The sequence below is a fragment of the Camellia sinensis genome, chromosome 10 (genome assembly GCF_055761805.1).
Source record: "Camellia sinensis isolate YWXY chromosome 10, ASM5576180v1, whole genome shotgun sequence".
In the NCBI taxonomy this organism is placed as follows: Eukaryota; Viridiplantae; Streptophyta; class Magnoliopsida; order Ericales; family Theaceae; genus Camellia; species Camellia sinensis.
The window spans coordinates 94,039,391-94,054,873 of NC_138970.1; the positions used below are offsets into that span (position 1 = coordinate 94,039,391).

Below are 15,483 nucleotides of genomic sequence, written 5' to 3' on the forward strand. Positions count from 1 at the left end.
TATATGAACACGTGAATCATAAATTGTTGTTTATGTGCATTTTGATTAGGCAAATTGGTGTATATGTGGACTATGAATATAGTTAAATGTGCAATTATCTGGTACGTATTCAGCATGATAAGTATGTAGTCATGTGTTATGCATATGATTTTTTGTGTCTTGACGATACCTAAAATGTATGCCTATGTGTATCTATTTTTATTTCTGTACTTGGCATGGCGTAATACAAGCGTGACTAGATTATGGAGGAAGCAAGGGAAAATGAGTTAAAAGAGCCTTTCACAGCCCGACTTGATAGATTGGAAGGTATAGTACAAGGAATGACAGAGATCCTAAGACAACAACATCATCAATTATCGCTACGACAAGAATCTTTGCTGCCACTAGCGCAATCTGAAAAGGAAAGCAAGAGGCATGGCTTTTTCCTAAGGAGAAGATCATTTAAAAAGCAAAATACAAGGAATACAGCACCAACATGTAACGAATGTGGTAAGAAATACCGAGGAGTTTGTTACCGAATTTCCGGGGGTTGTTATAGATGTGGTGAAATGGATCATAAGGTAAGGAACTGTTCTCGGCTTGCTAATCAGGATAGAGTAATTACACTCATCTCAAAAAACATTCAGAATATTGCAATTGTTATCCCAGGTATGTATACTATTTATAAACGAATGCCTATATGTTGATTGATTCTAGGCTAGTGCATGTGTATATCCTTGCTCGGGATATTATTTGATTTTGATATCTGTAGCATGTGTATTGATTGGTTAGGCCCACAGGATTAATATTTTATTTATATGTGACATCTATGTGTGAAAAATCGATTTAAGGAAAAGTCATATATCCTCTGGCATGAAATGCATTTTTAATATGATGACTGAATTTACGTTCGACACTGATTGACAACTTAGCTATACTATGGAAATGTTTGACCTTATGGATATGAAGAATATGTTGATTAGCCCTCACATTGTATTTGGCAATTTACTATGATGTCTATTGATATGGCTATGATATGGCATGGACATGAACTTGGGAATTGTGAGAGTTAGTCCTAAAGAATGAATGACGGGAGTTTTACCTAGTATACATACATGAAACAATTGACATAGATTATGTGCAAAATGGTTATGTGGTAATGAGAATGGAAATTGAACATCCCTTGATTCGATAAAACTGGGGAACATGCTGACTGAACTTAGAGGCTTATTAGCACTAAGAACTTAAATTGTGTACTGTGGAATATTCAATATGTAGAATTGTTGGAAATGGGATAGCGAATGAACCTTTGTTATTGAGCATTGCCACAGGGCTGATAATAGACTTATGAATGTATTGAACATGAAAGAACTGACGTTTTTTTTTTTTGAAATATTCTTGGGAATTACGGATGAACTTCTGAACCTTGAGAAAGTATCGAATTAAATTTTCTGAATAGATGGCTGGATAGATGGAAGTGAAATTGCTTCGTTATCATGTGGTGAGTATTGCTACTTTTGGCATAATGATTGCTTATGGAAAACTGTGACAACATGAATGGGTTCACTATCAGCTGTGGCATAGACTGATTGAACTTGAATTGTGGAGTACCCTTGGGATTTATTGCCTGAATGAATTTATTCATAGATCACCCTTGCTATGGAAAGGTTTGGACTTGTTAGTTCTTTACACTGTGAATGTACACTTTGATGTGAACTGTTATGCATCACACACACACACACACACACACACACACACACACACACACACACACACACACACACACACAGAGGCACTAAGCCAATACCTGAACGGGGAAATCCATTTGTGGCCTTCTGGTAGACCAATCAATATTATCCCAATTAACTGAAGGTGGAAACATTTTATAGTCTTTTTGTATAAAGAAGCCCTATTAAGTACCAATATGAACTGAACTGTAAATGACATTGAAAAAAAGAAGCCACTATCAAAACAATTTAAAGAGAAATAAACAATATTCCAACCTAGCACTCTTCGGCAATTATGTTGATGGAATCCAGCCACTTAATGGAATGAGCACCTATAATACCAGGGACAACTACACGTAATGGATACCCATGATCCCTGTTTAGAGGCTTTAGCAGCAATGCATGCCGGTGAAGTAAAATTAGAATGGTAAACTATGAAATTTGTTCCCCAAATTTAACAGAGGGAAGTATAACAATTAAATAAAAACATGAAAAGCACAGCAACAAGGTTTTTATGTTGTCCTGTTCTTTTATTATTGAAGGGATTTTTGCAGGATTACACAATTATACGATGGCTACATGAGTTAAAACTGCATAACTGATAGAATAAATCTTCCTGGTGTGGCCAAAAATTTTGTGTGAGATGCCTATCTTGCCACCAACTGGCCCACAGGATACTGGCATCAATCCACGGAAGAATGATGTGAGGTTGAGAGCTAGTTATTAAACAATCTGAAACCTTGATGGATTTTATTGTGATCCTGAAATCAACACAAGATAGTTATGAAAAATAGTTGGAAAAATAATTTATTCCATAACTGAGCATAATAACGATTGTGAGGATGTGACAAATTCACAGTCAGTAGTCCTGTTAAAACAAAGTTAACGGATTATTCTTAGGAGACACAAGGTTACAGTCAGTTTTTATCTTAGTTTTCTATGCATTATCAAGAATAAGAAAATTATTTAAATAACTACAACAAAAGCTTGCTGCCACCAAAACCAAGAGATTCATTTCTTGGAGGTTGATTTTCTATTGAACAATGAATGGACTAGAGGTTAAGAGAAAGATGTACAAAAAAGGTAGACAAACTAGAAATGTGCAATTTACATCATATCAGGCGAAGTGAATTCAAAACTTATAAACTTCTCCAAAGAAATCAGCATAACTCTTTAATAGAAAATGTTTTCTTACCACTCCATTCATCTCATATGCGAGTAAAACATCAGCTTCAGGGTTTGTGGCCTGAGATAATGGAATTGATGCCTTATACGGACCCCCCTTCTCCTCCTACCAAAAAAAAGAAACAAAGAAGAAAAAAAAAAAGAAAAAAAAAGTTCCCAAAATAAGACATAAATGTTCAATCACCCAAATTATAGTAGTCCCATTCATGGTATTTGCCTCTACTTTTGTTTGTAGTCCCATTCATGGTATTTGCCTCTACTTCAATATAGTTAGTATTCTTTCCAGGTGTCTTGGCTCAAGCAACAGAAATGGCAATGAATCTAATTGGAAATAAAATTACCCAAATTATACAGCATAGAACAATAAATGTATATATATATATTCATGAGAAAATAGAGACTAGCTATCCATAATCATAAGCATCACATAATTAGATAAATATCAAGGATTTTAAAACCACCCAAATTAAGGATAAGCATACCTTGCAAATTGAAGCATTCAAAAGTCAACAATGGATGTGGTTGTCCACTGGTTGATTTGAGAGAGAAAACTTGTGTATATTCTGGCAAATAATCCCAGAGTTGTAATCCACAAGGAGACTCATAAAAAATAATACACACAAATAATAAATAACAGAACCTAATCAACCTTAATCCAAGAAACTAAATTAAGAGTACACACAATGCTTTCAATTTGAACAACATTTCTACAATGATTTCAGTCAAATCCTGTTGGCCCCATATATATAAATATATAGTACGAAATCAACGCTTTCTTTTACACACAAATTTTATCAACACAAATTTTCATACCATCAATAATTAAAAATTCACCTAATTTTATAATGTTTGAGGATATCATTATTCTTCACAGCTTTTCCCCAATGTCAAACATAGATGAGCAGCAAGCAAAATTTACAAAAGGAGCATGGTTACATTTGAAATCCATGCACTTACAAAACAGGCCCTTATGAACACATACCATGAGTAATCAAACAAAAATTCAATCACAAGGAACACAAACTCAAAATCAACAAATTTGAACAACCTATAAAATGATAACTATACCTACAAAGAAATTTAAGAAAAATTATTCTTAAGCATCTAAAACTTCCCAATGTCAAAGGTTTAATAAAATTTTTAAAGCAAACTAATTTATTAACATTCATAGCAAGTCTTTGTAGCAAAAGTTCAGTAGCCCTAGGAGGCAAACAACAAGGAATCAGAAACCCAAATGTACCACTTTAGCTTGCATGTTTAGAGCTTGAAGCCCCCTGGGGGAATAATTACACAAATCTTTGCAGTATTGGAACCACAGGTGTCTACAACAGTTTATTCAACCATGCCATAGCCCTACAAGCCAAAAAAAATAAAACAATTTATGACCCCAAACCAAAAAAAAAATTGTGAACTTAGAAAAAAGATGAAATACTCATGATTCAATTGGTTTCCAAGGCAAAACATGGAAGTGATTGAAAAGTAGAATCTCATATTATCTCCTTTTTGGACTTGTGTATATAGTACAACAGGGGTAAGAGAGTTAGATATTTTGTAATGACACCAGGTTCAAAGCATGAGGAGAAAATGTCTTAGAATGAAGTGTATTCATAAGCATTTTAAGTCAACGGAACAATTCAATTTTATTGTCAAAAAACCCAAAGAAGAGCATGAAGTGAAGAGTTTCTCAGCGAACATCATAAGAATAAATAGTCTAGTCCCAAAGATATATATTTGGTCATCACAAGCAAAAGAAATGGAATTAATTGACAAATAATTATTCTCCTCTAAAAAAAATCCTTTCAATTGGGAAGGAACAAAATGAATTTCTACCAATTTAGGAGAAACCCTAATTTTAAAAATTTCTCTATATTTCATGGCCCCGTTGTGTCGAACAAAGAGATGAAGAAAGCGCAACACTATCCAAGCTGATATTCAAACCCTTACCAGAGATCGAAACGTACACTGATTGCAACGAATCAAAGACTCGCAAGAAGAAACCCTTCCGTGCCTTCTGTCAAGAAAATCATACTTGAATCTGAGATAGAAAGGCCACAGCTTGAAAATCGACCAACAGAGAGAAGGCAGCGACCAAAGAGAGGGTCATGATCGATGCTGCTCACGATTCACTGTGCGTAAGAGGGACACGAAGAGGCATTGCCATTCGAAGGAGTGTAGTCGGCGGCACAAGAGAGCAAGAGAGCAAGAATGAGAGAGAGAGGAAGAGAAGACATACCTCTGCCGTGAGAATGAGAGTGAGAGTGAAGTACAGTCGTCGTCACAGCCCCCGCTAGTTCGCCGTTGCCCTCCGATTTCGCTCAACCTTCACTGCTCTCTATTTGACGGGTTAGGGTTCAAGACAATAAGAGAGTGGAAAAGAGGGGAAAACAGTGTTGATTGGAATTTCCTTTGGTGTATGTACAGAGAAATAATTAATAAATAAAAATAATAAAATTAAACATGAAATAAAATTAGGCAGTAAATGTTCCCCAAAATTTTTTGATCACATTGATCACACTTATTTAGAAGTTGTGATTAAAAAAATTATATATAATCACACTTATTTAGAAAGTGAAATTAAAAAATATATATAATCACACTTAATTGAAAAGTGACATAAAAAATAAATATTATTACACTCAATCAAATTAAGTGTGATTAAAATATCAATCTAATTTTTTTTATCACACTTCTAATAAAAGTGAAATATTTTCGTTTGTCAAAGTGTGATCTTTAACTGTTTTTGTAGTAGTGAAGGTTAGTTATTCGATGCCCTTTGAGTAAGATTTTGATGTATAAATTAGTCAACCAGTGCAACACAAAATTAAAATTTAACATCAAAAAGTTCATTTTGGCGCTGTTTTTTTTTTTAATCATACAATTCACGACATGTATTGTGCGTTGTAAAAAGGCAATACTTTTAATGGCAGGCAATGTGTGCGTCGTAAAAAGTGTAATACTTTTCACGGCTGACGTATGTGCATCGTGTATAATTGATGTATTAACGGCACGCCATATGCACGTCGTAGAAAGTTTTATTATTTATGACGTACATTGCAAGCCGTAAAAAAATCATCATTATTACCATTCACGGCCTACATAATAGACACGCCGTGGTTGGAAATGTATTTACGATGTGCAAAAAAAGCAAGTCGTAAAAGTGAAAAACTACGGCGTGTATTTATTGTATGTCGTTGATGTGGTGCCATAAAAAGTCAGTTTTGTTGTAGTGTTGCACGCTTCTCGAGGCTACCGTTGTCGCTGCTGCTGCTGGAGGTTCCCCTGCTGCCGCAGCTCACGTACTTCCTGAGGCTTCTGCCCCAATTCCTGGGCTTCTTGTGATTCCACCAAGGTCATATACATGCGACCGAACGGGGTGATTGAGCAGATTCCCCTTGAGCATATCGAGGAGAGGGATCACAGACTAGTGATCACTCCCAACATTGAGCAAGTATACATTTCTTTATATTTCTACCCATTGCAGCTTACTTTTGCTGTCCTCTATTATTTCTGTTCACTGTACCCTGTTATTTCTGTTCACTGTTCTCAAATGCTCTTCGTTTTACCGGTACTCGGGGCGTATGCTGACAACCTTCTCTGGACGATTAACCGACTACTTCTCATGGTGTGAAGGAGACAGACTGCTCTGGACGCCCATGGGATTGAGGTATACTTTATCATTAGTTCGTTGTTCTTGCCACACTATCTATACTTCTGTTAGTCCTCACTGATGCTTGTCATCTTTTCAGCTTGAGCCAGCACCAGCAGCACTCGTAGGACCTCCTCCAGCTGGAGAGAGAGGGAGACAGAGGCTGAGGAGGAGTTGATCGGGGAAGAGGCTGAGCGAGGTAGCACTCACCTTCGGAGGAGTCTTTTGACGGGTCTATGATCCCCAAGGACGAGGGAGAGGAGGTTGACTTGCAGTCCAGTAGCCCCAATGATGATAGTGATGCACCTCCTCCGCAGCCGAGGAAGAAGAGGGCCAGGATGGGTTAATGATTCACTTTTCTTTTCTTTTCTTTTGCTTTGTAGTTAGGGACTAGTTTCAGATAGACTCTTGCATTTTGTTTTTGAAGACTTTTCTTTTGTTTGTTCGTTTGTTTTTTTTTTTTCATATTTACTTTTGAAAACAATGATCGGGGGTGGACACTCTAGCTATAAAAAGAAAATTTTGGTTCCCTTGTATAATGTGGCATGTGATGAATGAATGGCACTTGCATGATAATCTTGTACAAGACTGTTACAACTGTGAATGCTTGCTCTTGAATTGATTCTCGAATCGAATAATAACTTACAATCGGTCAGAATACAAAATACAACTCGATGACAGAAAAACAAAATGAAAACAACCTAAAAACACTAAACAACACTTGATACAAACAAGATAAGACTCAAAACACAGCCCCAGTACACTAATGCAAGAACCTGTGTTCTTTAGAACTGCTCTGCTCTGGGTAGTCATTAAGAGCCGGTCGACTCCCAATAGGTAAGGCTGACTCCCAATGAAAGTCGGCCGGCATTAAAAAAAGATGTCGGTCAGTGCAATCTAGCTGTCACTCAAGATTTTGATATTTTACTCCCAAGATGGAGATCCTTCCCAATAATAAGCTTCGAGACTGAATAGCCACTTTAGACGGCTTAGAAAAGGTGAATTTCCGTGGTTTTGGCCTAAACGCTTTTTTCCCTTTGAGCCACACTCTACTTTGCTTTCCGTTCCTCCATGCCGCGGTCTAGTGCTGGAACCCAATTACAACTGTGTTTCGATTCGGATCACAAGAAATGTGTCCAACACTCGAAGAATTCCAAGCATTGATGGAATCCCGGTGCAACGAAGAAATTATGCCGCAACCCTGTTTTGGCCATGTTCAAGCCTTGGGATAGATGTCTAGGCTTCCATTATGCGAGGCTCGGTCCTTGGCACATGATGGGGAGTTGGACATCCCTGGCTTAGTTCATCGATTTTACGCTATTGGAGATAGGAGTGACCTTCTTTGGCAAGGCTATCGACAATATGCTCTGTGCTTGTGCCTACTTGCGCATTTCCTTTTTGCCCCTAATGTCGGCGTAGCCAGCATTCGGTTGATCGAAGTAGCTCATTGCTTTAAAGAGGGAAAGAGTTGCATGGGTTTGGCCCTGGCCAAAACTTTGATGGGCCTTGATGCTTTCCGTCGACGAGAGACTACTCGGTTTGTAGGGAGTCCGTTGCTTCTCCAGGTTTTTTTATTTTATTTTATTTCCCATCCTCCTTATTTATGATTTCATGCACCGCTCAACACTCATTTTCTATTTTCCTTCCTAGCCCTTTCCTTACTTTTCTCTAAACATCCATCTCTCTATTCTTTAATCTCTCATATTTTTCATGCCTTCCCACATATGGTTGATGGGTAAGCTGAATGTAGTGGACCCTTGGCCCGAGTACTCGCCCGGAGCTTACTTTTTTTGCCACAAGCTAATAGATTTCCCTTCAGAGAGATTGTGATGCGATTGGATGTGTAACCGATCTGTAGCTGACGTAGCTTGGCGTTGTCCCTGGCTTAATTTTCCCAAGATGAGCTACAGCATGTCCCACTAGCCGAGTATACATTTGATTGGCCTCACACACTATGTGTTTTATTTCCCCTTCCAGTTCAGACGCTAGTTTGTTCGTGATCAGACACGTCTAGATGAGGAGGCGGAATACCTGGCTTCATTTCCTATTTGTGGTTCACACTTGCCTCGGTACCTCACTGCTTAGAGGATGAGAGAGCTTCTAGCCCCTGCCCCTAGCTTCAATTACGCCCTTTCTAGCGAGTGATTAGCTTGGCTTGAGAACGAAGAACAAGTTAGACCATCTTTGGCTGTGGAAACTTCCACGAGTGCAAGCAGAAGACATAAAGCTACCTGACTGGGCTGTGCCCATAGTTTTACTGCTTTGATCTTTCTTTCCAAGTTTTATGATGTAAAAGCAACTTTGATCTAAATCAGAGAGTTGGAGAATGTACTTGTGTTGAAATCAATAAAATTAAAGTTGTGAGTATTAAAAGTTTTTCTTTTGGTCCTAAAAACGGTCCAAGTTGTAAAATGGTAAAATTTTGAGAAAAAAAATCAACTTTGATTTAAACTTTTCAAAACAATTTTTAGGAACGATCACAACCTGACACGCGCGGAATCAACCCTCAAGACGTACAACCCCGAATCAATAGATCATGACTGCCCATAATTGCATCCGCTATACCGGCTCTTCTACCAACATAAAAATCACACAATCGAGCTAACTGATAATGGAGAAAGATGACCTAATCAAATATGTGAATGAATAGGATAGTTGAGTTGGAGATGGTTACGGCCGAACTTTGGGATGAAGTTGCCTATGTATCCCAAAAATGGGAATCAGGCCTTACATAGTTCGATTCAGGTTCACTCAAGTATTAACTCTTTCCTTTTGCGCTCTAACTTTTGCCAAAGTCGCCCTTTAGGGTTTTCAACCTTGCGAGCTCAATTTTTCTTCGTTTCTAATTTTTCATGCTCTAACTTTTGCCTAGGTTGCCCTTCCGGATTTTCAGCCTAGCGAGCCTTTCAGCGGTAGTATTTTTTTTACTTGTCCATATTGATTGGCTATGAAAACTCCAATCCAACCAAGTCCATGAGAATAATCACCCCTCCTGACCAAATAGATTTAATGATATAAGGATCAGTCCAATTGGGTCTGAACTTGCCCCTAGGTTCGTGGATGGGAGCCCAGTTGTCTTTCAGTACCATGTCTCTCTCCTTGAGATTCCTAAACTTAACTTTCTTATTGAAAGCCCTAGTAATTCTGCGTTGGTAGCCCTGGACATGATACAATGCCCTTAGCCTTCTCTCATCAAACAGCATTAACTTCTCAACTCTGCCAATCCGCCTCCGCTATCTGACACTCGACCATAATTCGCAGCAATGGCACTTCAATTTCAATTGCCAAAACAGCTTTCATCCCATAGACAAGAGAATAAGGGGTTGCCCCTGTAGATGTTCGGATTGAGGTTCTGTAGCCCCAGAGTGCAAATGGCAGTTTATCTAGCCAGTCCATGTAGGTTTCTACCATCTTCCGCAAGATGTTCTTGATATTCTTGTTGGCGGCTTCAACAGCTCCATTGGTCTGTGGTCTGTATATTGATGACTTGTGGAAAGCCACATTATATTCCTCAAGTAGATCCAACACCTCTTTCTTGAAGTGCGAGCCATTATCGGAAATGATCTCGTTCGGAACCCCATATCGACAGATGATGTTGTTCTTAATGAACTTAGCCACATGTGATGCTTTCAGCACAGAATAGGACTAGGCCTTCACCCATTTAGTAAAGTAGTCCATTGCTACCAAAATGAACTCATGCCCATTTGATCTCTTTGGCGTGACTGCACTGATAACATCGATTTCCCAGACTAAGAAAGACCATGGCGAAGTCATATTGTAGAGCTTAGACGGTGGTATATGCATGCGATTGGCATGAATTTGACATTTATGGTATCGCCGAACAAAACCAATACAATCCTCTTCCATGGTTGACCAGTAGTAGCCTTGTTTAAGGATTTTCCGGGCCAACATCACACCGTTCATGTGGGCTCCACACTCTCCTCCATGGACAGCCTCCATAAGACGCTTTGATTCCTCTTCCTCCATGCATAACTTATGTATTCCCAGATGGCCTCTTTTGTATAATTTACCCCCACAGATGATAAATTGGATTACCAGATGCCATATTCCCCATTTGTCTTTGGCATTTGCCCCTGGTGGATACGTCTCTTTTTCCAGAAAGTTCCAAATATCATAATACCAGGGATTTTTGTCTGCATTTCATCTATTTGCGGCGACGATCTGGTAAGTTGGCCTATACTTTTGCTCAATAATGATTGTACGCATCTTTACTCCCAGTGGGATGACTACCGTAGAAGATAGAGTTGCTAGTGCATCCATGAACCGGTTGTTCTCTCTCAACAAATGTGTAAACGTCAGTTTTTCGAACCAGGAATCAAAATATCCAAGGCCTGATAATACATCTTCATGTTCTCTTCTTTGACCTTCCAATCCCCGTTAGCTTGAGAGGCAACCAAATTCGAATCTCTAATGACGTCCAACTTTTTTGCCCCTAGTTCTAGGGCAGCTTTTAAACCAGCAATGCACGCCTCATATTCTTCTTCATTGTTGGACACTCTGAACCGGAGCTTGAACGCTAAGGGTATGTGGGAATCATCGAGTGTTACGAGCAACACACCTATCCCATAACCGTACTGATTAGCCACCCCGTCAAAGTACATCATCCATATTTCTTCTTCCACATGCAGAATGTCTTCATTTGGGAACGAGTATTCCACTGTCTCATCTCCCTCTACCGGGTGGTCTGCCAGGAATTCTGCCATAGCTCTCCCTTTAACTGACTTGCGTGTAACATATTTGAGATCAAATTCGGAGAGAATAAGTAACCAACGAGCAAGCCTACCCGTAAGCGTTGGTTTCTCGAAGAGATATTTAATGGGATCTAATCTCGAAACTAGGATTACAGAATGAGCTAACAAGTAGTGCCTCAATTTCTTGGGGACCCATACCAAGGCTAGGCAGGCTTTCTCCAAGGGAGTGTAGCGGGTCTCGTAGTCTAGCATCTTTTTGTCCAAGTAGTAGATGGCCTTCTCCACTTTGGCTTTAGATTCTGGAGCTAGAATACACCCCCTAGTCGAGTCTGTTATTGATAAATACAGAATCAAAGTCTTCCCCGGCTTTGATGACGACAACAGAAGCAGATTCTGGAGATACTGCTTGACCTGCTCAAAGGGAAACTGACAACGATCGTCCCATTAAAATTTCTTTCCCTTCTTCAGGAGACCAAATAGTGGTTCACAAGATAGGATTAATTTTAAAATAAACCACCTTATGAATTGCACTTTACCCAGAAAGCCGTGCATCTCCTTTTCAGTCCTCGGTGGTGGCATTTCTAAGATGACCTTGATTTTGAAAGGATATACTTCAATTCCCCTCTGCGTGATTAGGAAACCCAATGTCTTCCCTGTCGTCACCCCAAAGGTGCACTTTTGGGGGTTCAACCTCTAGAATCCGTGTGAGACACCTCTTGAGTTCGTATAAGTATGTTTAAGGGTTTTATGCCGCCATGTTTAAGGGCTTTATGCCGCCATGTTTAAGGGCTTTATGCCATCATGTTCAAGGGCATTATGCCACCATGTTCACGGGCTTTAAGCCATTATGATTTAAGATGTGATGTTTCAAATGTTCAAGTCTGGGCCTAAGGCCGTTATGAAATGAACACAGAATCAGGCTAACCATGTGATCTCTGCACTTTTATATGTATTGATATATGTCATGTTTCAAGTTAAGCATTGTTTCATTTAAATATTACTATTCACTAAGCCTGGCTCACTCTCTGTATGTCTGTTTCTGTAGGTAACCAACCAGGTGGTCAGTTCTAACCCATGACGCCCGGTTTCTTTTGTCAACCTTCGTATGTCCAGGCACTATCCAAGGCCACTTGTTTTGTGAAGTTTGTTGAATGTTGGCTTACTTTTGATTGGCCACCTAAGGTTGAATGTATATAACTTCAATAGTTTTGTACATGCCCGATTATAGGGATGGGTATGTATATGTGTTTGTGTATAGGTACTGCTAAAGTATGTTTTTAAACTTTATCTGCCTATTATGGTGCATGTGATGTATGAGATCCTGGCATATTAGAAGTAGCTCAATGGGGTTTGCTTGGTTCAGTATTCTTTTAATATTTTGTGCTTCCGACGAGGCCCCATATATTATGTATAACAGGTTTAAAGTCCATTTTTGATTAGGTCATGCCCAAACTTTTAGGGGCAAGTTTGGGGCGTGACAAGTGGTATCAGAGCACGAGTTGCTATCTCACACACGGATCCATTGAGCTTTAGGGTGTCTGGAAAAGCTTTAGGCATCTTGCATGACATCCTGAAAGTATATGAAAGATCGATGGCAACGTTAAGTATACTCTGATAAGGCTAACAATTTTGAATATATCTATTGTATATAAATGATTGTTGTGCAGGCTATGGTGAGGACAAGGACGGAGGATGTAGAAGATGCTACTTCTGCACGGTTGGATAGAATGGAGAGAATGATTATGGAAATGGCGGAGACCCTACGGCAACAATAGCAACAGCCACAACAACAACCACCACCACCGGTACCTCTACTTGTAATGCAAGATTTTCATGCTGAAGATTGAACCATTGCTCTGACCAAGGAGTTTAAAAAGATGCAACCCCCATCATTCAAAGGAGGGATAGAACCAATGAAAGCTGAGGCATGGGTGTTGGGAATAGAAAAACTATTTGAAGTCTTTCCTTGCACCGAAGCTCAAAAAGTGCAACTGGCTGCCTTCACACTTGAGGATGAGGCGCGGAGATGGTGGATGCTTACAAGGATTACACACCCAGGATTAACATGGGAAAGATTCCTAGAACTGTTTTATGACAAGTATTTCCCTCAAAGCATGCGAGATAAGAAGGTAACAGAATTCGAAACTCTCAGACAAGGGAACAAAACCGTCGCTGAATACGAAGCCCAATTTGCAGAATTAGCTCGGTTTGCACCTCATATGGTGGACACAGATTATAAGAAGGCGCGTAAATTTGAAGGGGGATTACGGAGCGCTATCCTGGATAAGGTCAACATGTTGAAGTTACCTACTTACGTTGATGTGTTGGAGAGGGCTGTTATAGCAGAACGAAACCTCGCTACTCAGAGTCGAATTTCGGAATGGAAAGGGAATAGGCAAAATACTCAATGGTTGAAGGGGTCACCTACTCCACCAAACAAGAAGCAGACTTTAGGGAGTTCAAATACTTCTACCCCTAGTCAGGATTCAATGCCGACTTGTCCAGAATGTGGGAAGAAGCATCGTGGAACGTGCTACCGGAAGTCTGGAGCCTGTTTTCAGTGTGGTAAGACGGGTCATTTGATCAAGGATTGCCCTCAAAGAAATCAACAGAGTAATAATAGGACCGCTACAAGTTCAGCGGGGTCTGCACCAACTTACAACACCAAGACAACTGCTAAACCTACTAACAATAAAGATACTATGAGACAAGGCAGGGTGTTCGCATTGGTTCCGGGAGATGTGCAAAATACGGCAACAGTGGTGTCAGGTACATTTATTGTTCACGGTCATTTCGCTCATGTATTGTTTGATTCTGGCTCCACCCACTCTTTTGTGTCGAAACTATTTGCTCCTAATTTAGATAAAACCGAAGAAAAACTGTCTTATATGTTGTGTGTGTCTTCACCTTTGGGAGACCCTGTAATTTGTGCTTCTGTATATGTTGCTTGCGAACTCTAACTTGGGGATATCCGGGTATATGCCAATCTGTTACCTCTTGATATGGCCTATTTTGATATTATTTTGGGAATAGACTGGTTGGGTGAATATGGCGCAACTATAGATTGTTTGACTAAACAAATCAGTTTCCACCCTCCGGGACAATCAGAGTCTACCTTTCAGGGACATGGAGTGACTTTTCCACCTTACTTGATCTTCGCAGCAAAGGCTTGTAAATTAATTCAGAAAGGGTGTCAGGGGTATTTATGTAGTATGCTAGAGGGGCAAGTGGTGAATGGAAATACCAACATGATCCCAGTTGTTCGTGAATTTCCGAACGTCTTTCCAGAAGACTTACTAGGGCAGTTAATAGACCGTGAAATTGAGTTTACAATTGAAGTAGCACCAGGAACTCAACCCATTTCTAAGACTCCATATAGAATGTCACCAGTTGAGATGAAAGAATTGAAAATGCAGTTGCAAGATTTACTGGACGAAGGATTCATCCATCCGAGTGTATCTCTGTGGGGTGCACCAGTTCTGTTTGTAAAGAAGAAGGATGGAACACTCCGACTTTGTATCGACTGCAGGGAACTTAATAAGATAACAATCAAGAATAAGTACCCATTGCCAAGAATTGATGATTTATTTGATCAGCTTCAAGGGGCGCAAGTCTTTTCTAAAATCGATTTACGGTCTGGATATCATCAATTAAAGGTCAAGGCTGATGACGTTGAGAAGACAGCTTTTCAGACCCGGTATGGTCATTATGAATTCTTGGTTATGCCCTTTGGAGTTACTAACGCCCCAGCAGCCTTTATGGATTTGATGAACCGTGTCTTTAAGTCCTATTTGGATGAATTTGTGGTGGTCTTTATCGACGATATTCTCATTTATTCGAAGAATGCAGAAGCTCATGAGAATCATCTTCGCTTGGTCCTTCAAACCCTCCGAGAAAAGAAACTGTATGCAAAGCTAAAGAAATGTGAATTTTGGCTACTAGAGGTGGCATTTCTGGGGCATATTATTACAAAGGAAGGAGTTTCTGTTGATCCACACAAAATTGAGGCAATTGTGACTTGGCCGACTCCTACCAATGTGACTGAAGTGCGTAGTTTTATGGGGTTAGCTGGCTATTACAAGAGATTTGTTCAAGCTTTTCCAAAATTGCTGAGCCACTTACACAACTGACTCGGAAGGGAGTTGCATTTGAATGGTCAGAAGAGCGGGAATCTGCTTTCCAGAAATTGAAGACGAAGTTAACCACAGCTCCAGTTCTGGCTTTACCGTTTTTC

At 39.6% G+C, this 15,483-nt stretch overlaps 1 protein-coding gene and 1 long non-coding RNA gene across 7 annotated transcripts; one reads left to right on the forward strand and one right to left on the reverse strand.

The window, feature by feature from the left end:
- Positions 1-2,215: 2,215 nt before the first annotated feature.
- LOC114284980 (uncharacterized) lies at positions 2,216-5,299 on the reverse strand. 6 transcript variants are annotated; one of them, XR_014342339.1, is made up of 6 exons: positions 5,125-5,299; positions 4,853-5,003; positions 4,132-4,244; positions 3,374-3,454; positions 2,902-2,997; positions 2,216-2,467 (listed from the first exon to the last, which is right to left on the reverse strand). It is a non-coding gene; the product is annotated as an uncharacterized LOC114284980 (long non-coding RNA). The 6 variants fall into 6 exon arrangements; XR_014342337.1 differs by having other exon boundaries at positions 4,836-5,003; positions 5,125-5,295; XR_014342334.1 differs by having other exon boundaries at positions 4,836-5,017; positions 5,125-5,287.
- An 8,064-nt stretch (positions 5,300-13,363) lies between these two features.
- On the forward strand, positions 13,364-14,209 carry LOC145800554 (uncharacterized). Its single transcript, XM_082890252.1, has one exon. The coding sequence runs from the start codon at positions 13,364-13,366 to the stop codon at positions 14,207-14,209; it is 846 nt and encodes a 281-aa protein (XP_082746378.1).
- Positions 14,210-15,483: the final 1,274 nt, after the last annotated feature.

What these genes read in the sequence shown, in the direction of transcription:
- LOC145800554 (XM_082890252.1), top strand. Translation starts at nt 13,364, where the DNA reads ATGCGAGATAAGAAGGTAACAGAATTCGAAACTCTCAGACAAGGGAAC.